The sequence below is a fragment of the Muntiacus reevesi genome, chromosome 2 (assembly GCF_963930625.1).
Source record: "Muntiacus reevesi chromosome 2, mMunRee1.1, whole genome shotgun sequence".
NCBI classification, from domain to species: Eukaryota; Metazoa; Chordata; class Mammalia; order Artiodactyla; family Cervidae; genus Muntiacus; species Muntiacus reevesi.
In genome coordinates this window covers 263,592,677-263,615,007 of record NC_089250.1, presented here as the reverse complement: position 1 = coordinate 263,615,007, position 22,331 = coordinate 263,592,677, and the positions used below count along the sequence as shown (strand labels likewise).

Sequence of the window (22,331 nt, the reverse complement as noted above, 5' to 3'; positions counted from 1 at the left end):
ATCATGAACATCATGAATCATTCAGATTTCTTGTTCATGGCTGGAAATCATTATATAATATATATATATATATATATATATAAATATATATATATTTTACATATGTGTATACTTACATATAAGTTTTCTGGATGTAATGAAGATGCCATGTGTTCTTTCAGACTTGATATTGTTTCTGTGAGTTTTGTGGTATAACTGAATATTTTTCATAGAGAAAATGCCACAGTAAGAATGGTGTTGGTGAAACTCTTAACTTTATGTGAAAATATATGAAAAGCTTCCAGTTGGGGACTGTTAACATTAAGAATATAATTATTAATATTGTTATCCATGTAACTATTAGAAAGAGTTAATATGCATAGTAAGAGAGCATTCTGGTCCAAAGACCCTGTCCCTCAGGGCCCAGGAATCTGAGCCACACTCCCTTCTTTTGGACTCAGGCCTCCAGAACTCACCACTTTTGACCTGTAGCAATATGTGGTTTTCCTGGGTTATTGTGTAACTATAGGTCTGGAGCAAGGTCTCAGATCTTGTCCACCATTGCCAGTGCGGGACCAATGAGTCAGGGGGAACTGGAAGGCAGAGAGGGTGGTTGGAAGCTGCCTAGACACCTGCTTGGAGCTCCAGAATCTTAAGACCCTCATCCCTTCCCATGCCTCTGAGTAGCACTCACCCTGCCTCTTCAGTCCTACCTCCATACTTGACATGTAGTAACTGTAGTGAAGGTCATCTTAAATAATACATTGGCCTGTTAATTAGTTTGCTGAGCCTGCCATAGCTAAGTACCATGGAACTGAGAGGCTGGAAGACTTTTTTTCTGTGTGAGCTTTGGACATTGTTCCATGTATTTCTCCCTGGAAGGTTGTTTGCACCCAAATGCACAAGCTTAAATAAAGGGCTTCCCCTCCACCCCTACTCTATTCTAAAGTAAATTGCCTGTGTCTGCTCACTTAGCCCAGGTAGGGAGACATGGTATTTTACTTGTGTGTTTTAAATTAACTTTTGGCATGGTTAAGATGGCCCCAAACCACCTCTGAATAAAGTAACTAAAAGCAGACATTTTAACAAGAGCTGGTGCTGCTTTAAAATGTTAATCATTTATATAAATATAGTACATCTTTCTTTGGGTTCCGTTTTTAAAGCCTTCAGTAACTCAGTAGAAATTCTTTTTTTTTTTTTCTTTATATTTGTCTGTGCCAGGTCTTAGTTAGCACACATGGGATCTGTTTCAGCATGTGGAATCTAGTTACCTGACCAGGGATTGAACCCAGGCTCCCTGCACCAGGAGGTGGAGAGTTAGCCACTGGACCACCAGGGAAGTCCCCATCCTTCTCCCATCTTGGGAACTGTAGGTGTTGGTCATCTCGGGTAACTTCTCAAGACATAATAGGGAGACCCACAGTGTTGATGGCTTCAATGCTCACATACCACAAATCTTAGATATTGAGGTGCCCATGCTTCCGGCAGTGAGCCAATTTGGTCCCCTACCCACCCACCCTGGGTGAGGTTACCCTGACAGGTTCAGAGATGGAAGGAAGAATAAGGGTCTATTCTTTAAGAATTGAGAGCTCAGGGGATCCTTGAGGGCTCTCAGGGCAGGGTGTGCAAGAGCATTTGTGCATACTCATTGGCTCTCTCTGGGGTGTGGGCCATGCTGTGCTGGGACTGACTCCACCTGGTTCATGAGAGTCAACTTTCAGGAGTTTTTCAAGCCAGATGCTAAATACAGCCACTATTAAAAATTAAATTTTGTCAACTTAAAACTAAATTATACTGAAGCAAAGGTAGGACTTCCTTAGTAGTCCAGTGGTTAAGAATCTTCCTGCCAATGCAGGGGACCCAGGTTCGATCCCTGGTCTGGGAAGATTCCACATGCTTCAGGGCAGCTAAGCCCATGTGCCACAGCTATTGAGCCTGTGCACTGCAGCTACTGAAGTTCGCACACCCTAGAGCGTGTGCTCCACAAGAGAAACCAGCACAATGAGAAGCACATACACTGCAACTAGAGAAAGCCTGCCTGCAGCAATGAAGACCCCAGCATGGCCATAAATAAATAAATAACAAAAAATTTTAAAACAAAGGTAATAAATACTGAAAAATCATCACTTCCTAAATTCTCTCTCTACTATTTTACTATTACCTATGCTCTCGAGGCTATTTATAACTATTGTATTTGTATGGTGTGTGTGTGTACACAGTCTGTCAATCATGTCTGACTCTTTTGTGACCCCGTAGACTGTAGCCTGCCAGGCTCCTCTGTCCATGGGATTCTCCAGGCAAGAATACTAGAGTGGGTTTCCATTTCCTCTTCCAGGGGATCTTCCCAACCCAGAGATCAAACCTGTGTCTCCTGCATGGTCATTTCTTCCCAACTCCATAGGCAGGGACATCGTGATAGCTTGAAATCAGCCACAGTGGGAGTATTTACACCAAGGACATTGGCAAATGCTACAGATCAGAGCTTTTATTTCTCCCTTCAGGGAGGCAGTTGTTTATTTACCAGCACACCATGAGTGTATGTGGCTTTGTGTTCAAGTATGAATTTATGTAGAAAGGAGCTCTCTCCCCTATTTCAGTACTGGGCCTTTTCATGCCCCTTATAAATCTATGAAGTGCATGGCACCTCCCAGATGTAGAGCATTTGTGGTCAGAGCAATCTTCTTTGTTATATATTGTTTCAATCATATGTTTAAAATACATGAAGGAGTTCCCTGGTGGCTTAGTGGTTAGGATTCTGGGTTTTCAGTGCCATGGCCTGGGTTCAATCCCTGGATGGGGAACTGAGATCCTGCAAGCTGTGCAGCATGGCCAAAAACAAATAAAATTAAATAAAATATATGATTACTCCCAACTCCTGCACATCCTTTGTGGTTTTCCTGGATCCAGTATTAACAGTTGTAATCAGCGCTTCCCTTAATAAATTCTACTCAAGTTACCCAACTTGGGTGAACAATTTATTTCCTGCTACCAGGTGGCTCAGTGGTAAAGAATCTGTGCAGGAGATGAGGGTTCAATTCCTGGGTCAGGAAGATCCCTGGAATAGGAAATGACAACCCATTCCAGTATTCTTCCTTGGAAAATCCCATGGACAGAGGAGCCTGGAGGACTTGGCAGGCTATAGTTCATAGGGTCACAAATAGCTGGACATGACTGACGACTGAACCTGAAGCCAGGACCCTGACCAATTCAGTAATTAGGATCAGCAGGGTCATCCAGCAACAGACAAACAAAATTGTATTCTGGGGTTAGGTTTCCACTACATGGGAGAGGCACAGGGATGACCACCTTGATGGAAAAAGATAGGGCATAGATGAGAGAAGTCCTGTGGCAATTTCATAGTTGGTCAAGTTATCACTGGGGTAGCAGTGAAAGAAGTGCAGATGGAAAGCAAGGTATTGGGAGCTGAAGTGGGTATGATTGTTACTATGGCAACAGTGGTACACAGGTTGATTGGGGAGTCAGCTGGTTTCTTCGAATGACCCTAGTGAGCAAACATGGGGGAAGAGGAGCAATGGAAAGATGAGACTGTCCAAATGGAAATGTGATGGACAATCAGAAAACTCCCTTGGCAGAGGCAGAGCATCTCTTGTTTCCAGTAGTCACAGGGCAGATATGGCTGAGAACCAAGCCTAAGACTTGAGTGAACAGGTTGCAGAGATGTACTGCCAGGTGAATGTTCTATGTTGCCAGTCTGTGTTAAGGGAGTGTGACCCTCAGATGTGGGATAGACACCACTCATAGTAAACTGCTTCTCCTCCAGACCCACAAGAAGGAATTTCTAATGTAGTCCGAAGAATCACAGGACTTGGTCTGGCATGAACATGCCACACATTGAGAGCGTTAGAGAACCTCACCAGTTTGCACAGGCAGGAATCCAAGAGCATGTGTATGAGCAGATTCTGTGCCAGTTATGGCCTCTCAGCTCCAGATCCACTCTTCATTGCCCTGCTGGATCCTGCAAGCAATTTTCATCATCTCCTGGCACAATGTTAGGCTTTGCCAGTAGAGGGTGGTAGAGGGACACTGCAGGCTGAAGAGCTTGTTTTCTGGCCCCAAGTATGGAGGTTGCTCCCTAGATCCACTATTATCTTTTATCTCTTATCTTTGTCATGTACTAAGTAGCTTCAGTCGTGTCCGACCCCGTGCGACCCTGTGGACTATAGCCTCCCAGGCTCCTCCATCCATGGGATCCTCCAGGCGTTCTTTACCACTAGCACCACCTGGAAAGCCCTGTGTTCTTTAGGTTTAGTAACCAATTCCCTCTTAATCCTCACCCCCTGTTGCTAGATACTGATTCTTTCTTTCGTTTTTGGCCTTGTGGATCTTAGTTCCTGACTAGAGATGGAACCATGTCCCCTGCAGTGGAAGCTCAGAGCCCTAGCCATTGGACCACCAGGGAATTCCCTCATGATTCTTTTATTTCTAAGTATTTCCTGTTTTTTATATTTATTTTTATTTATTTTGTTGTGCTGGGTCTTAGTTGTGGCACTTGGGGTCTTCAGTCTTTGTTGTGGTATGTGGGATCTCACTCCCCAACCAGGGATTGAACCCAGGCCCCCTGCATTGGAAGGGCAGAGTCTTAGCCACTGGACTCTCAGGGAAGTCCGATAATGACTCTATACTAACTGGGGTTCGACCCCTGGTCAGGGAACTAAGATCCTGCGTGCTGCATGGCCAAAACAAAAACAAAACAAAAAACTTTACCTGTTAAAATTAGCATGTGGTTCCTGACACATACTTGGACCCTGACTGATACAGATTCTAAGGGTGTGAGATTAGATAGGACCAAGGGAAAGATTTCATGGGGCCAATATTTTTCTCAGGGAATATAGGATTGGAGGTATTAGTTCAATCATCTGGGGATATAATTACTACTCTATTGGGTTAGTGAGTTAACTAATGTCTCCATGCAGTGACAACAAATGAGCTAACTCTCTCCAGGTGACCTGGGTGTGGACTCCACTCAGTACCCAAATCCAATAAAGGCAGAGTCCAATCTCAGCCTGTTACGATGTCTTTCTCCAGCAGGACTCTTCAGGATGCACACCCGACTCTCGAGACTGACCTTTCTCCCCACAGGGTGAAACACGCTGTGGATGCTGTTCCACCTTCCTTGTGCTCAGCGCTTCTGTCAACACTGCCATTTGGGGACTTAGGAAATGTCTGCTCTATTGCTACAGGAGCCCATGAAGTTTTTTAAAATTAATTAATTAGTTAATTAAATTTCTTTTTTTGCTGCCCTAGGTCTTCTTTGCTACATGGGCTTTCTCTAGTTGTGGTGCACAGGCTTCTCATTGCTGTGGCTTCTCTTGTTGCAGAGCATGGGCTCTAGGGCATGGGGGCTCAGTAGTTGTGGCATACAAGCTTATTTGCCATGTGGCCTGTGGGATCTTCTGGGACCAGGGATTGAACCCCTGTCCCCTGCACGGGTAAGTGGATTCTTAATCACGGACCACCAGGGAAGTCCTCCCATGAAGTATTGCTCTCAACTAGAGGCTGTATTTTAAGGCAAAGAAACTGAGGCAATTAACTCCCACCCATGGAGCTCACTGACCTTCCAGATGCCCCACTACACAGACACAGCTGGCTTATCAGAAGGGTCGAAGGGCCATGATGGCTTATGAAGGCATCAGCTAGAGAAGGTACCTTGCCACCCAACAGGAGATGCTCTAGGTCTCAAACTGGCCAGTCTATCGCGCCACCTCCCCTAGAGCCAGAATGCAGGGCTCCATGACACAGGGGAGGATAAGGGAGTATGCCCACCCCCCCCATCAGTACACATGACAACCCACTTAAAGGATCCTTGCTCCTGGTCTCTGTGACCTTGGGCTTGGTGTGGGTGAGAAACCCAATCCAATGACCCAGAAGCCAGGACTGCCCCCATGCTATCTCGTGTTCCTCGTGCTGCTGAAACAAGAGGCGGAGGAGACCCCCAGAGGGAACGTGACCACCAGAGGGAGGCTGGTTTGCTGGGTGAAGGAGGACACGTTTGGGAGCCAGGGGATGCATTGGGGGTAATATTTACTTGTCGGTGGCCCTGTTCAGCAGAAAGTATCCCAAAGCCAATAAAGACAAGACTATTGAACACTTACTTCCCTTAAGGATGAAGACTTGTGTCCCAGCGATGTCCAGAGGTGTTGGCAGGTGGTAAGAGAACGTAGAAGGGGTGGTAGAAGGCGGTTCTCATCACCACCAGCTACACAGTCAGGGCCTTTGCAGCCCTGTTATAGGTTTTCCCCCATCTTCCTCTCACTGTGGTTCATGAAGAAGTGATCATCTAAAGCTGTGGGTGTGTGACCCCTTGTCATTAGCACAAGGTGATTCTATGATTAAGTAACAGATGGGAATTGTGTGTCTTTTGTATTGTGGACTCAAGGGGTGGATTGTGCTGTTTCCTTCTTCACATTCATTCTCTCCCCTTCTCCCCCTGCCCTGTGCTGTAGGGACTGTTAGTGGGATCTCCCACCTTCCAGCTGGGTTCAGTCAATGGGGAGCCCCAACAGGAGACCAGAGGGAGGACACTGAGTGAAGTTGGGGTATTAATTCCCCAGCTCCCTCCCTGTAGCGTCGTTGTGGGTTGGGTAGATTTTTCAGCCTGAGATCATGGCTTCTGTCAGGCAGCCCTCTCTAAACGCCACCCCCTTCCAGATTCTAACAACAATAATGACTTTTTAGTCTTTCAAGCCTAGGATGATAACAGACCCAATGATATCAGCCTCAGGAAATGGTGCCAATCCTCTCATCTCTCTGCTTCACACAAACCATTATGTCAATTTATTCAAGTGGGGTGAGCCCCCTATTGGTGCTGGCTACTAAAATAGAAGCTTCATTGGTCTGGCACATCTTCACTTCCCAAGTGTGTGCTCAGTGGCTCAGTCGTGTCTGACTCTTTGCAACACCATGGACTGTAGCCCGCCGGGTTCCTCTGTCCATGGAATTTTCCAGGCAAGAGCATTGGAGTGGGTTGCCTTGCCCTCCTCTGGGGGATCTTCCCCACCAGGGATCGAACCCAGGTCTCCTGCATTGCAGGCAGATTCTTTACTGCTGAGTTGCTTGGAAGGCCCTCCCAGGAGGCCCTAATACTTCTGCCTACAAGACCTGGAAGACTCTGCTACCACCCAAACTGGTCCAGGGGGGCTGTGGACCAGACCAGTGAAAGATGACCTGAGATGGTGACTCTCTCACCGGCTTCCTCTCCTCCCTCGTGCCAGACCTATGGGAGTCTGCCCTCCCCTCACATAGAGAAACCCCTGCATGTGGGGAAAGGACAGTGTCTTTATTATCACACACAGCTGGCCACTGATTGAATGTCCACCCTCCCAGAGGATCAGTTCAGCTGTTCCCAGGCCCTTCCATATGCTATCACCAGGTCAGATAGTGTATGTGTGTGTGGTGGGCGGGGGGGGGGGGGGGGGGGGGTTGGGGAGGGTGGTGATGAGGACTGGGACATGATTCAGAGTCCAAGGCTGTTGAATTATGAGGTCAGAGGGAGAGGTGGGGTGTAGGGGTCAACAGGAGCTAAGGATCATGGGGGAACAGGGTCAGCAAGGAGGGTGGCCCACACCAAAGGGCTAGGGACAGCCCCAGCCCCACCATCCAGGCCAGGGAAGGGCCAGGGGCGGCTCCACTTGAAATGGGAGGCGAAACCACCTCATTGTCACCCTCACGCTTCTCAAGCACGTTGAAGACCCCGATACTCCGCCTATGGCTCAACAAGGTGCTAGAAGGGTGGGCCACGCAGCCCTGGATGCCCACAGGGGAGGTCACCCCACCTAGAGAGTGAAGATAGAGAGTGAAGACAGAGCGTTCAACACTCCTCATGCTTAAGTTCCTAGACCCTATTAATCCTAGACCTTCCCCTACTCCACCTCAGACCAAGAGACCAGGCTCTTAGTCCCCTCCCCCCTCAGACCTAGAAAATCTGGGTCCCCAAGCCCCTCCACCCCCAAACTCACGAGCCAGATGTGGAGCTCTGTACCAAGGTCACAGGATAAAAATCTCTGGAACTAACCAAGCCCCATAGCAACTGTGGCCATGAGCCTCTGGATCTAAACCGACCAGTTCCCTGACCCGGTATTAGGTGAAATACCCACCCTATTACCCACCCTATAGCATCCTAGCCAATCACCTAATGCCACCATCGCAGTAGGAATTTTCTGTCTTGAGGCTGTAAAAATTGGCTGCTAGCCTGAGAAGGGGTTTGGCACTCCCTTGAGCCAGCCCACTGTTTGGTTTTCCCACTCTATTAAACTTTATTCTCCTCTCGTTCTGCCTCATATCTGGAAATCCTTTTCCAACTCACGCAAGGACCACAACACCAGGGTCTCAAGCACTCTCCCAACTCGGGACCCCGTGAATCCAGGCCCCCAGCCCCTTCCTCCTCAGGACCTGACCTTCGGCACTCACCTCCGGAGAGAAAAATCTGACCCTTGTAACAGTGACTGGTGCCCTGAGGACACGTCACGTTAGAGCTTCCTGAGCAGGATCCAAGGACCAGACAGCTGGGACATTGCAGGTGTCCTGGGGCCGGGGCGGCTGGGGAGCAGAGAGAAAGCTGGCAACACACAGCCCTGCATTTAGCCGCGGCCACCCCCTTGAGCCCAGAGGTGTGTCTCTGGGGCCCCGTCTTTCCCTACCCTGGTCCCCACCCAACCCGCTGGCATCACACACCTGGACGAGGGAGGGCGTTGATCAGGACACTGCTGCTGTCAGCTGAGTTGCAGTAGTCGGAGGAGCAGACCCGAGCATAGGAGGCGACCAGCACTCCGGGGGGCCTCGAGTGGATGGTGGTAGCCGGGGTCCTGACCTGGCTGCAGCCTTTGCTCCCCAACAGGATCGACCTGTGTCCTGAGGGGTGAGAGAGAGAAAGCTGGGCGGCGAGAGGGGAGGCTCCCAGGGCGGCAGAGTCAGGGGCTCGTCAGTCAGGGGACAGGTACGTGACGACGACCGGGGCACGGGGAAGCCTGGGGCCAGAGTCAGGGTCCTCCCCCAGCGCTGCCGCCCCTCATTTCTGGCTCAAATGTCACCTTCGGAGTAGAACGTCCTCTGAATTTCCCGTGGGAAGTGAAATGTTTTCTGCTCTACGCCCTACCAGTCAACGCGCCTTTTTCAAATGTGAATTTCTGAGCCCAGATGAAAAAAAGTCAGGTTTTTGGAAGCCAGCAGGAGCTGTGTGTGTATGTGTGTGTGTGTGTGTAATGCAAATGTGCGTGTGTGTAATGCAAATTTCTGAGCCCAGGTGAAACAAAGCCATGTATTTGGAAGCCAGCAGCTACTTCCTCCCGCCTGAAAGCACTGAGGAGCTGGGGTGTGTGTGTGTGTGTGTGTGTGTGTGTGTGTGACAGAGAGAAAGAGGCAGCCATCCACCACATTTGCCATCTCTTATGATAAACAAGAAATTAGCTTGTGAACAATGAAGAAAGCAGGACTGGCCTCAGATAGCTAGATGCATATGAAGCTCCAATACTTTTGGGGACCTGATACAAAGAGCCGACTCACTAGAAAAGACTCTGATGCTGGGAAAGATTGAGGGCAGGAGGAGAAGGAGGTGACAGAGCATGAGATGGTTTGATGGCATCACCGACTCAACGGACATGAGTTTGAGCAAACTCTGGGAGATAATGAAGGACAGGGAAGCCTGGTGGGCTGCTGCAGTTCATGGGGTTGCAAAGAGTCAGACACAACTGAGCGACTGAACGACAACCACAAATATGAAGGAAATGATTTCAGCAAGTCTGGACACTTGCATCTTCCCAAAGAAGATAGAAGATTGTTAAATCTCTTCATGTGAGAGATTTAGTTTTCTCTTAATTAACAGTAATCTTTTCATATTCAGATTACCTGCCACTTGCTGCAAATATGTATAACATTCCCACCGAATAAATAACTAAAATTTTAGGTTCGGGGGTTTTTTAGTTGACAGGGAGCCTTCAGAGCACAAATTGCAACCTTCAGATCATTCTCCTGTTCTCCTGTCCCCACTGGACTTCTGTCCACAGCTCTTATCTTCATACATGATACCTTACTCTTTTGTTTTGCCTGCAGCTTCCCACTGGCCTGTAAAGCTACAAGAAGACAAATGTAACGGGATCTACTGCACCTAAAACACTGCCTGACACATAACAGCAGTTCCTTAGACTTTGAATGAAATCAGTTAAGAGTCGGACAGGACTGAAGTGACAGAAAAGCTTTCTCTGTGCCGGCTCTGTTCTCAGTCCTTTGCCTGGACTGCCGGCTATATCCTAGTGACCACCCTGTGAAGTAGATTACTATTACTGCCATCATCTTTTCCTGGTTTTCAGAAGGGGAAACCAAGGCACAGAGAGAGGAAGAATTGGGTTTAGAATTGCAAGCCTGAAGGGACTGTGGCAGGAAATTTAGTGCACAGAATCCAGGGCAGGGGGCTTCCCTGGTGCTCCAGTGGTTAAAATTCCTTAACCACTCAAGGAGGATTCCTTGCAATGCAGGGGACACGGGTTCGGTCCCTGGTCCAGGAAGATCCCACAAACCGCGGGGCAACTAAGCCTGTGAGCCTCAACTACTGAAGCCCGCACGCCCTAGAGCCTGTGCTCCCCGACGAGAGAGCAGTGAGAAGCTGAAGCACGGCAGCTAAAGAGTAACCCTTGCTCTCCACAACGAGAGAAAAGCCCATGCAGCAACGAAGATCCAGAGCAGCCAAAAATAAACATAAGTATTTTTTTAAAATCCAAGGCAGGATAGGACCCAGCAATCCCACTCCTGGGCATACACACCGAGGAAACCAGACCTGAAAGAGACACGTGCACCCCAATGTTCATCGCAGCACTGTTTATAATAGCCAGGACATGGAAGCAACCTAGATGCCCATCAGCAGACGAATGGATAAGAAAGCTGTGGTACATATACACCATGGAATATTACTCAGCTATTAAAAAGAATGCATTTGAATCAGTTCTAACGAGGTGGATAAAACTGGAGCCTATTATACAGAGTGAAGTAAGTCAGAAAGAAAAACACCAATACAGTATATTAACACATATATATGGAATTTAGAAAGATGGTAATGATGGCCCTATATGTGAGATAGCAAAAGAGACACAGATGTAAAGAACAGACTTGGACTCTGTGAGAGAAGGTGAGGGTGGGATGATCTGAGAGAATAGCATTGAAACATGTATATTATCATATGTGAAACAGATCGCCAGTCCCGGTTCAATGCATGAGACAGGGTGCTCAGGGCTGGTGCACTGGGATGACCCGGAGGGATGGGATGGGGAGGGAGGGTCAGGATGGGGAACACAGGTACACCCATGGCTGATTCATGTCAATGTATGGCAAAAACCACTACAATATTGTAAAGTAATTAGCCTCCAGTTAAAATAAATTAATCAATTTTTTAAAAATCCAAGGCAGGGAGACACAAGACCCCATGGAGGGGTCTTGCCCTCTTACGCAGCCCACGCACCTATATCTATGAGCAGAAGGGTCTCCTGACACACCTCCCCAGGGTTACACTGCTCCTCCCCAGGTGTGGACCACTTGACAGGGTCCTGGCTCAGGTCTGAAGACATCCGCAGCATGATCCCCCGATGACAGGTCAGAATGGCTGCGGAGAAAGAATCACCAGGGTCTGTGAGAGCCAGGCACCTGCTGTGTGCCTTGCTTCCTAGTCCTCCGCTTGGGAAGATGCTCACATTCTTGAGCCACCCTGCAAGCCCATCGGGCCACTGGGTCCCTCAACCTCAGATTTAGAAGGGACCTTTAGGGCTTCCCTGGTGGCTCAGATGATAAACAATCTGCCTGCAATGTGGGAGATCCACATTCAATCCCTGGGTCAGGAGGATCCCCTAGAGAAGAGAATGGCCACCCACTCCAGTATTCTTGCCTGGAGAATCCCATGGACAGAGGAGCCTGGCTACAGTCCATGGGATTGCAAAAGAATCAGACATGACTGAGTGACTAACACTTTCACTTCTTTCATTTTGGAAGTCTGAGCCCCATCCTCATTCTTTACCTTGTTTCTGCTCAAACACACTACAGGGGCCTTTCTCAATGCCCCCTTGAGGACAGCTGCTCTTTCCTTCAGCTGCGATGGAGACAGATGGCTCTTCCTTAGCCTGAGTCAATCTCTACTTCCCTCTCTGGGCCTCAAGGTCCTTATCTAGATAAACAGGAAAGTAGCCTGACACCATCTATGTCTTCACTGAGCAACTCTATGTTCTAAAGAAATACTCAAATGCCTTGTGTGCCCTGAACACTTAAAAGGTGCCCAGCCGCTGTGATCTGTTTCCAAGGATGAACCCTCCCCAGAGGCTCACCTCACCTGGATTGCTTCGTTTCCTCCTGGCACCCCCCTACCCCAAGCAGGTTGTCATCATCATCACCCCCATTTTCAAGGGGCGAAAGATTTATTTGATCTGAAAAGAAACCACAGTATCACCCCCATTTTCAAAGAGAGAAACAGGGGAGTTTTGAAAGCAGCTTGCCCAATGTCCCACTGCGAATGATTTAGGAGCTAGGTTGGGAACTCAGGCATTATTCTGGCTCCTTGCAGGGAGTGATGGGGAAGAGGAGGACTGATGACCATCCTGGGTCACCTCAGGCCCTGTAGCCCTCAGCAGTCTAGTTTGAAAACCATTAGACTGTCTCTTGAGACCATCATACGATTAGCTGGGATGTGTCTCCTGATGCAGAAACCTCCGGGGCTGACTGAGCAAGTAACCCACAAATGTGTTAACTTTCACAACAGCCCCCATGAAGGAGGATGACTCATTCCCCCGCTCCTGCAGCCTCCCTCCCAGCCTGGTTCCCGCTCTGCCTACCTCCATCTTTCCTGTCTTGGCCAATGGCGCCTTCTTTCTCGCAGTTGCTCAAGTTGAAGACATTGCTGTCATTCTCGACAATCCCTCCTCTCTTACACCCCATGTTGCGCCCATCAGGAAATCCTGTCCACTGAAGCTGCAAAATCCCTCCCCAACCTGACCACTTCTCACCTCCTTCACAGCTCCCACCATGGTCTAAGACCCCTTGGTTCTCACCTGCTTCTTCCTAAGTCTCCCTGGAGGGTCCCCTTCCCCTTTACTCTATTCTCCACCAGGCATTCAGAATGATGCCCATAAAAGAAAGGTTGATTCACATCGATCCTTTGCTCAGAAAACTCCAGTAGATCCTCAGCCCATTCAGAATAAAATTCTAAGTCCTTAAAATGGCCCCAAAGGCTCTACCTGCGTTGCCCTCCCTCCCCTGCACTGTCCTCCCATCCTGCTCTGCTCCTGCTTGATCGCTCTGCTGGAGTCCCACTGACTTCTGGTCTGCTCTGAGCCACACATGGAGGCACACGCCTGCCCCAGGGCCTTTGCATATGCTCTGCCACCTCTGACCATCAGTGAGTGTCTCCTCCTCCCTGGACTTAGTGAGAGAGGCTCTGAGCAGTGGTAATCCTCAAAAGCTGGTTCAGTGGCAGAGCCCAGACTGAAACCCATGTCTTTCCATTCAGATGCTAAGCTCTTAACGGCTGTGCTCTCCCTGGCTGGGCTGACCCACTGCTCTAGCTGGAACCACGATCCAGTCCTTAGGGGGACAGTCAAGGCTGTTGAAATCCTGGACCTTTGGTCCTTCTTCAGTCTGGGCTCCTGAGGCAGCCCATTTTGCACCCAGTTCTCTCCCGCCCCCATGCCTTCCAGGAGCTGTTCTCTGTCCCTGGGATGTCTTTCTGTTCTGCACTTCCTCCCTGACATCTTGCTCCACCCTAGCCATTGGCTAAGACGCCACACTCCCATTGCAGGGGGCCCGGGTTCAATCCCTGGGCAGGGTCTAGACCTCACATGCCACAAATAAGAGTTCACATGTCTCAGCTAAGACCCAGTGCAGCCACATATATCAATAAACAAATAAACAACTTTCAAAAAAGATCTGGCTCTGATGTGGAAAGCCAACAAAATAGGGACATACATGAGGAATATCCATTTGTGGCATAATAATAATAATTTGTGTTTTATGTAACACGTGTGTGGTTTGGGCAGCACACATATGTGGGATATGCGTGGGGTGTGTGAATATGTAGCGGGCCTGTGGAGGGTGTGGGGTAACATGGGAATGTGTGAAATGTGTGTGGTGGGTGTCTGGTTTGTGATGTGTGGTGTGTGTGTGTATAGTGATAGAGTGTGTTGGTGATGTGTGTGGTGTGTGTCGTATGAGTGTGTGCGTGTCCTGCGTGTCTGTGCTCTGTGTGTGTGTTGGGTGTTGGGTGTGTGCTGGGCGTGGCGTGTGGTGTGTGACGTTTGTGGTGTGGGGGGGATGTGTGAGGGGTGAGGAAACGGGTGTGTGGTGTGTAGTGTGTGGTGTGTACATGGAATATGTAGTGTGTGGTTGTGTCTCTCGTGTGTGTCGTGTGTTGTGTGGTGCATGTGGCATGTGTCTGATTTGTTTCTGAATGTCTGCTGGATTATGTTACCTAATATTCCTGCTAGTCCCAGAGATGAGGGCCGAATAAGTAAACTAGCATTAATTTAGAAAAAAGATTCAGACTCTCTCCCTCCCTGATCATGGCTCCCCTGCCTTTAGCAGAAAGGCTAGCCCCATCAGTCTGGCTAGGAAGATATCTGACCCACCACCAGGACCCCCACCTACCCCTCAGCTCCCCCACCAACATCCATTCCCAAGACACAGCAGGACGTTCCTTCTGCTTGGAAGGGCTCTGCCTTCACCACCCACACTCACCTTGTCCACCTGGAAAACTTGTCTTTGCTCACCGCTCCCAGCTGTACCTCATCCTCGCCATGAGCCCTACTCAGGCAGAGTCCAGGGAGTCTTCTTGAAAACAGCGGGCTGCCCCCACCTCCAAGCCTTTGCCCATACTGTGTCTCTGCCTGTTTGGGCCCTTTTCCTCTTCTATGCATGAACTGCAGCTCATCATTAAGACATGGGTCATAGGTCACCTCCTCTGTGAAGTCCTCCCTGAATTCCCCCTCCCAGAACATCAGTATCTTCTTCCTCTGAGCTCCCCCAGGCCCCCTTCATGACAGCCTCATGGCTACCTGTGTCTGTGATATCTCTGTTCCCAGTCCCAGAGACCCTTTAGGGCAGGGCCAGGGTCTGAGTCCTCTGACCTGAGTCCTCTCCTGAGTTAGGGAGACCTTCGAATGCTGTATGAACTCCCGTCAGCAAACACATCCTGGGGAACCCATTCTTTCCCAGCCCTTGTGCTGCCCGAGGCTGAAAACTTTGGTGTCAGGGACATCTGGGTTCTGTCCTCAAAGCTCCCAGTCCAGCCAGAGAGATCCAAACAGGAACGTTTGCTGAACTCACTCAGTTCTCTGCCCGAAGCTTGGTCAGGGAGGACCCTCCTCTCACTTTCTCCAGACCCCACTTCCCTCCGTGCCCCACCCCTCTCCTCATCCTGCTCCCCAACATCAGGACACTCCAGGCCACTCTCATCCACGGGTGTTCCACCTGGACTGGGTTTCCATGGGTGAGTGGGAACCCTCCCCGTGTCCTCGTTTGGCTCTTACTTTTCCTGTCACACCCGAAGCACCCTTGACATCCTTCTGATCACTTTTTCTCTGCAGCAGGGCTGCTGGGCCCTCCGGTACCAGGAGTGGGGGTTGGGTGAGGATGGGATGCCCGAGTGGGGGTGGGGGTCAAGGGGAAGCCAGAGACCCCAAAGTCAGGGAGGTGGAGAAATGGAATCAGAAGCAGCTAGTCACTGCCAGCAGGGAAACCAGCAGGCACTCCTGCAGCCAATGGGTAGAGTGGCATTCGATGTGGCCCACCCTCTTTGCTTCTCTGACCTTCCTCCTAGCTCCCTTGCTCCTCTCCCACCTGGACAGGCTGTCCTAACTGAGCCAGGCTCAGCATCATTAAAAACACCTGTCCTATAGATCTCCTGTCCTATAGATCTGTTCCCTGGGCCACATACCTTCTCTGTTTCCTGGCATCCTCGCCCGAAGTGCCTACTGGGAAAATCCCTCCCATCACACCTCCGTGAGTGAGTAGTAACATCTGAACAACCTGTGATACTGGTTTTGGTGGGATATGTTTGGATGCCTGCCTTTCGCAGGGTTATTATACCCCAGAACTTCCACCCCTGGCAGTCGGTCTTGTTGCTGTGACATTCACCTTTAGGATCGCAGGTCTCCTGCAGGCTGATGGGCCCGACTTGCCGGGTTCCATTCAGCAGGTTGCAGCCTGGTTGAGAAGTGCATCCTTGGACTAGGAGTCTGGTGGTGACGCCCTCTGGAAAGTGGGAGAAGGTGGAGACACTGTTACTGGGACCAGCCAACATTCAGGGGGAAGCCAGGCCCGCCCTCCTCAGAGTCTCCATCCTCACCGCCCTTTCCTCCCCAAGAGACTCAGATTTTGAGCCTCAGCCCCCACCCCCTGCCACCCCCGCCTCTCCAAACCCTGGCCCCGACCCCACCTCCCGTGACGCGGAGGACCCCATTGTAGCAGTGTGAGCTCTCGGCCGGGCAGGTCAGCTCTGGGGCCGACAGACAGCTTTCTGCAGACAAGCAGACTGGACACCGCACAGAACCCGGGACTGGAGAGGTGAGAGACAGAGGGAGGGAGGAATAAGGGGGCTCTGCATTCAGGCCAGGCGCCTTCCCTCCACCCTCCTCGGCTTTTCACAGCTCCCAAGAATCAGCTCCCTTCGTCTCCCTGGGCTCGTCTCAGGAAGGTCTGGGGAGCAGGGCATTAGGACCCGGGACTAGAGAGAGGCCAAGGTGGGGACGGAGCGTGAGATCTGCGGAGGGCTGCCTGGTAAGGGGAGGGGAGGGGTGCTTGGGGTCCTTGGAGGACCCAGCGGCTCCACTGAACCGTGGAAGAAGACGAGATGCCCATGTCCACCGGCGATGCCCAAGAGTAGAGAAACGCAAAGGGCAGAGGGAAATCCGATTTACGATCTCAGACAGAAGAGGACAATGGAAAACCACAGGTCAATTTCAGTTCGGAAGAGGAGATGCCAAAACCCCGACGGCAAGTTCCCAAACCCCAGGGGAAAAAGAAGGAGTGGGCAGCAGGTGAGGGCCAGAGCCGCAGTCGGAGGTGGGTGGTGGAACATGAGGGAACATCAGTCCAGTGTGCTGCTAAGGGGCTGTTAGAAGAAGCTGTGCTGGGGAGGGCCTGCTGGGGAGGCTGGATGGGGTTGAGGGGAGGCAGGGAGGGATTCTAAAAGAACATTGCCTGTGTGCTCACCCCAACCCCCTCAACCCCATTGCCCCCCTCCTCCGGGCAGTCCCTTTCTCCCCCCACATCCAGCACCTTTGGGTGGGCGCGGGATCCTGAGAGGGAGGCTGGTGGCGAGATCGTTGCACAGATTCTTCCGGCATACCCGCGTGTAGGAGATGATGGACAGGCCGGGGCCTGTGGGGTGTTCGGTGACGCGGGCCTCCTGATTGGCTGCCTGGGTGCAGCCCTTGAGGAGCACCAGATACATGAAGAGTTCTGCGCGGAGACAGAAGCAGGCCACGGTGGGGTCAGGGCTCCAGGGTCATAGAGGGAGGGTGTGCATCCCGAAGGTGCAGAGGAGGCCCCTGGGCAGCTAAGGTGGGCGCCGCTCCTGGTATTTCGGGAAGCGGTCTTCTGAGTTTGTACACAGAACGCAGGTAGGACTGGAGGGTGGGGTGATAGGGGCGTCTCTCCAAGAGAGAGGCTGCAAGTCAGGAGCGGGCCTGTCTCACCGTTCTGGGCGATCATCACCGTTTCCTGGCAGCCCAAACCTTCCCCACAGTTCTTCGGGGAAGTCGTCCACTTCAAGGGCTGTTGCGATACATTCCGCACGGTCTCCATTACCCCAAAGTGGCAGTTCAGGGCCCTCGCTCCTGAAATGGGAGGAGCAAATCCATCTGAGCTCAGCCTCCAGGTGGATCCCCTCCCTGGCCGGGAATCTCACTTACGGGGCAGGGCGAGGGTGATGACCAGCAGGGCCAGCATCAGGGCAGGGCTCATGGTCTGGGTGGCGGGAATGCTCGTTCCCGCTCTTTCTCCTAGGAAACAGCACTTTTATATCTTGTCACACCCAAGGTAGTCCAGGAAAGGGTGGGGAGGAAAGGGTCTTGCTAAACGAGGCCTGGCCCTCCCTCTGAGTCTCCATAGCTTAAAGGTGTTGGGGTGGGGTGAGGTGAGTAGGGTGAGGATCTGGGGGGAGGACAAGGGTGGGGGGTGCCGGCAGGGGGAAGAACCTGTGTCCTCCTTCCTTCCCTAGACCCAGGAGTCCAGGCCCCCAGCCCCTCCTCCCTCAGACCCAGGATTCAGGCCTCTGCTCCCCCTCTGACCCAAGAGTCTGGGCCCACAGCCCCTCTCAACAGTTAGAGACTGAGGCTTCTAGCCCCCAGACCTCACTGGTCCAGGCCCCCAGCCCTCTTTCCTGCAGAGCCCAGCTCTGTGGGTCCCCACCCCTACCCTGTTTCAGGGTAGTTTGAGAAGGCGGTTTCCTCATCTAGCAGCTTGGCCACCTTCTGGCCCGAGATGGGGAAATGACCCAACTGCCTGTGAGGACACTGTGCGGTGAGTCTTGCCTGGTCCTTATGCTGTCCCTACCTGAACCCTTGCCCCCCATGGATTCCTGCTTCTCTTTCCTTCCTGTGTGCGTGTGAGTCGCTCAGTCATGTCTGACCCTTTGTGACCCCATGGGCTGTACCCTGCCAGGCTCCTCTGTCCATGGGATTCTCCAGGCAAGAATACTGAAGTGGGTTGCCATGCCCTCCTCCGGGGGAATCTTCCCAACCCAGGGATCAAACCCGTGTCTCTTATGTCTCCCACCCTGGCAGACAGGTTCTTTACCACTAGCGCCACCTTCCTACACCGCTGCCCTTTTTATTCTCTTTTTCGCGAACTTCCTTCATGCTTCCTCTTCTCTTCTTTCCACTCTTAGCACAACAGAGGTCCTAGAACCTCTGCATTCCCACCACCCAGGAGGGAGGTGAGGAAAGGCGGGGGTGGGAGGGGACAGGCGGTGCTGGAGACCGAATATCTATCAAAGAATTAGGATATTCCTTGACAAAGCAAATGTCTTTGCCAGAAATAGATGGAAGAGTGGTGTGCTAGAAGATCAGCTTTTCAGAAAAACAGCATCATAACATCAGCCTATTTCTATGGTGTAAATTCTCTTATCCTGTCTGGTTTTAAGCTACCAATCATTTTAACAACCAGCTCGAAAAATTCCTAAATATTTAACAACTGACTTTTGCAAACCTGCACAAACCAACTCTAACATGCTGGGTAGGAAGAGACAGGGAAGAATAGGAGGTGTGTATCCGTGACTGCAGAGGCCAGATGTGAGTATGTGAGAAAGAGAGGAGAAACGGAGAAAAGAGTGAAAACAACAGTAGAGAAGAAAGAAATGAATATGAAAGTTGCAATTACATGTTTATTTCAACATCCTTATATGTTCTGTTTTTCTCTGCGTGTGCAAGTGATGGACAGGGAGGCCTGGCGAGCTGCGGTTCATGGGGTCACAAAGAGAGCGACTGAACTGACTAACTGAAAAATAATTTTGTTTATTTATATTTTTGGCTGCCCTGGGTCTTTGTAGCTGTGGGCTTTTTTCTAGTTGCGGAGAGCAGGGGCTACTCTCTAGTTGCAGTGTGTGGGCTTCTCGTTGCGGCGGCTTCTCTTGTTGCGGAGCATGGGTGCTAGGGTGCACAGGTTCAGCAGTTGGGGTCCGTGGGCTCAATAATTGGAGTTTCCAGTCTCCAGAGCATAGACTCAATAGTTGCGACACACAGCCTTAGTTGCTTCGAGGCATGTGGAATCTTCCCGGATGAGGGATCGAACCCACATCTCCTGCATTGACAGAGCAGATTTACCACTGAGCCACTAGGGAAGCCTCTGTTTTGCAGGTTTCAACTCTGCTCCATGGACAGAGGCATGTTCCGGTCGTCTGCCACTGTGTCTCCACCACTAACATGGCAGAGCCTAGATGCTCAATAAATATTTATTGAAGGAAGGGAGAGAGGGAGGAAGGAAGGAAAGGTACAAGGGAGCCATCACTACATGTGTATGGGTTGTGTTGCTGTGTGAACGGCGCCCTCTGGAGTTGTGTGCATACTGAAGCAATGTCCCTGGAGGAAGAAGGAAGGGGGGCAAAGAGACCCGTAAGGTTGTTGCTATTGTTGTTAGTCGCTCAGTTGTGTTGGACTCTTTTGCAGCCCCATAGACGGAAGCCCATCAGGCTCTTCTGTCCATGGGATTCTCCAGGCAAGAATACTGGAGTAGGTAGCCATTTCTGGAAGAAGCCAGACACAAAAAATCACATATTGTATGATTCACTGATATGAAATAGTCAGAATAAGTAACTCCACTGAGACATAACTGGTGGTTTCCAGGGGTTAGGGGATGGGGGAATTGGGAGCAACCTCTTAATAAGTAGAGTTTTATTGGGAAGCGACGAAAGCGTTTTAGGACTATCTAGGTGGTGGTCATACAACTTTGTGACTGAACTAAATGCCACGGAATTGTTCACTTGAAAATGGTTTCCATTTGGTGACTTTCATTTCAATAAAAAATTATTACACTGAATGAAGAAACCAGATGAAAAAAAAGAGAACATACTCTAAGATTTCATTTATATACAACTCTGGAAAGTACAAACTAATTTATAGTAACTGAGAAGAGGTGAGTGAGTGCCTGGGTACTGTCGGGGTGGGGCTGAGTACGGAGGTAGGGATTATAAAGGCTCATGTGGAAAAATTTTACGTAAGCATGTAAAATTGTTCAAAATTTCAGATTCCCCATCTTTTTTTCTTTAGTTGACTTAGTTGCCCTGAGGGATGTGGGATCTTCCCAGACCAGGGATCGAGTCCCGAGTTCCCTGTATTTCAAGGCAGATTCTTCACCATGGAGCCACCCAGGACGTCCTCATGTGGAAGCTCCCATGGGGAAACTTGGGTGGAATGGATACTTTCACTATCTGAACTGTGCTGATGACCTTACAGAGTGTGTGTGCACACGAAAACTCATCGAACTGTATACTTCAAATGTGTGTGGTTTCTTGCCTGTCCATTACAGCTCACTAGAGCTGTAATCAAGGCTTGAGGTTATGGATTGCCTGTGTTGTCAGGAGAGAATATTACTCTACCACTAATACGCCCAAGTTGGTAGACCCTGGATGTGTGCACACTGGTGTGCAATAAGTATAACTGATGGCCTTTAGGTAGCGCTCACTGTGTACAGGGCACTTCAGGTGTCTTAGCTCATTTAATCACCCAAGTGAGTCAGTTGAACTTTATTGACTCAACTTTCCTATCACCTGGCCTTTGCAAGTTCTAGGTCCTCTGCCTGGAACTCATTTCTGCCCTTTTGTGAAAAGTGAAAGTGAAAATCTGAAAGTGTTAGTCGCTTAGTCGTGTCCGATTCTATGTGACCCCATAGACTGTAGCCCATCAGGCTCTTCTGTCCATCGGATTCTCCAGGCAAGAATACTGGAGTGGGTTGCCATGCCCTTCTCCAGGGGATCGTCCCAACCCAGGGATCCAACTTGCATTTCTTAGTCTCCTGCATCGGTAGGCAGGTTTCTTTGTTTTTGTTTTTTTGTAAACACTAGGACCACCCTGGGAAGCCCCAGGGTGCTGCAGCCGAAAGTATGTGCCCATGATCATGACCTGGGAGGTGAAGGTATACTTCAACCAATATAGATTCTCCCTAGCAGTCAGGGCCCCAGCTCAAATGGGGACCCATTCCACCTGCATAACTTGAAAAGAGATTTTAAATGAGACAACTGGCAAGAGCATGAGACTGTTGTGGAGACTCAAGGGTTAGAGCAGTTTCCTGGTTCTGATACCACTGTTTCTGTTGCTGTTTTACTGTAACACGGAGGGGTTGCAAGGCAGAGACTCAGACAGAACCTCTCTGGAGATGGCTATTTGACAGGAGCTCCAACTTCAGGCTGAAAAATTCACGCAGCCAACAGCGACAGTACAGGGAAGGAGCTGGGGAATTAATACCCCAACTTCACTCAGTGTCCTCCCTCTGGTCTGCTGGGGCTCCCCATTGACTGAAACCAGCTGGAAGGTGGGAGATCCCACTAACGGTCCCTACAGCACAGGGCAGGGGGAGAAGGGGCGAGAATGAATGTGAAGAAGGAAACAGCACAATTTTTTTTTTTTACCATGCAACAAAACTTTTATTGACATTTTGAACAGGTTCAGCTATTACTGAAACTGGTAATTTCTAAATTTAAATTGGGGTAAATGGCTAGAGTGCCTTGCCCTTGTCCAGATGAAAATCAGAGTCCTCAATACAGAAGACACACAATTCCCATCTGTTACTTGATCATAGAATCACCTTGTGCTAATGACAAGGGGTCACACACCCACAGCTTTAGATGATCAGTTCTTCATGAACCACAGTGAGAG

General features: G+C 50.1%; 1 protein-coding gene across 2 annotated transcripts in view; it reads right to left on the bottom strand.

Annotated features, from left to right (window-relative positions):
* Positions 1 to 7,354: 7,354 nt before the first annotated feature.
* CD177 (CD177 molecule) overlaps positions 7,355 to 22,331 on the bottom strand; it is a 33,577-nt gene continuing 18,600 nt past the window's right edge. The window contains exons 2-10 of one of the 2 annotated variants that reach the window (XM_065920608.1): positions 17,874 to 17,963; positions 17,658 to 17,798; positions 17,239 to 17,421; positions 16,397 to 16,516; positions 16,096 to 16,212; positions 11,444 to 11,584; positions 8,671 to 8,847; positions 8,407 to 8,535; positions 7,356 to 7,772 (exon numbers count right to left, since the gene is read on the bottom strand). In XM_065920608.1, coding sequence (XP_065776680.1) covers positions 7,519 to 7,772; positions 8,407 to 8,535; positions 8,671 to 8,847; positions 11,444 to 11,584; positions 16,096 to 16,212; positions 16,397 to 16,516; positions 17,239 to 17,421; positions 17,658 to 17,798; positions 17,874 to 17,963 — 1,352 coding nt within the window. In that variant the 3' untranslated portion in view covers positions 7,356 to 7,518. Of the gene's footprint in view, positions 7,773 to 8,406; positions 8,536 to 8,670; positions 8,848 to 11,443; positions 11,585 to 16,095; positions 16,213 to 16,396; positions 16,517 to 17,238; positions 17,422 to 17,657; positions 17,799 to 17,873; positions 17,964 to 22,331 lie in introns of both variants that reach the window. The other variant, XM_065920610.1, reaches the window with a different exon arrangement.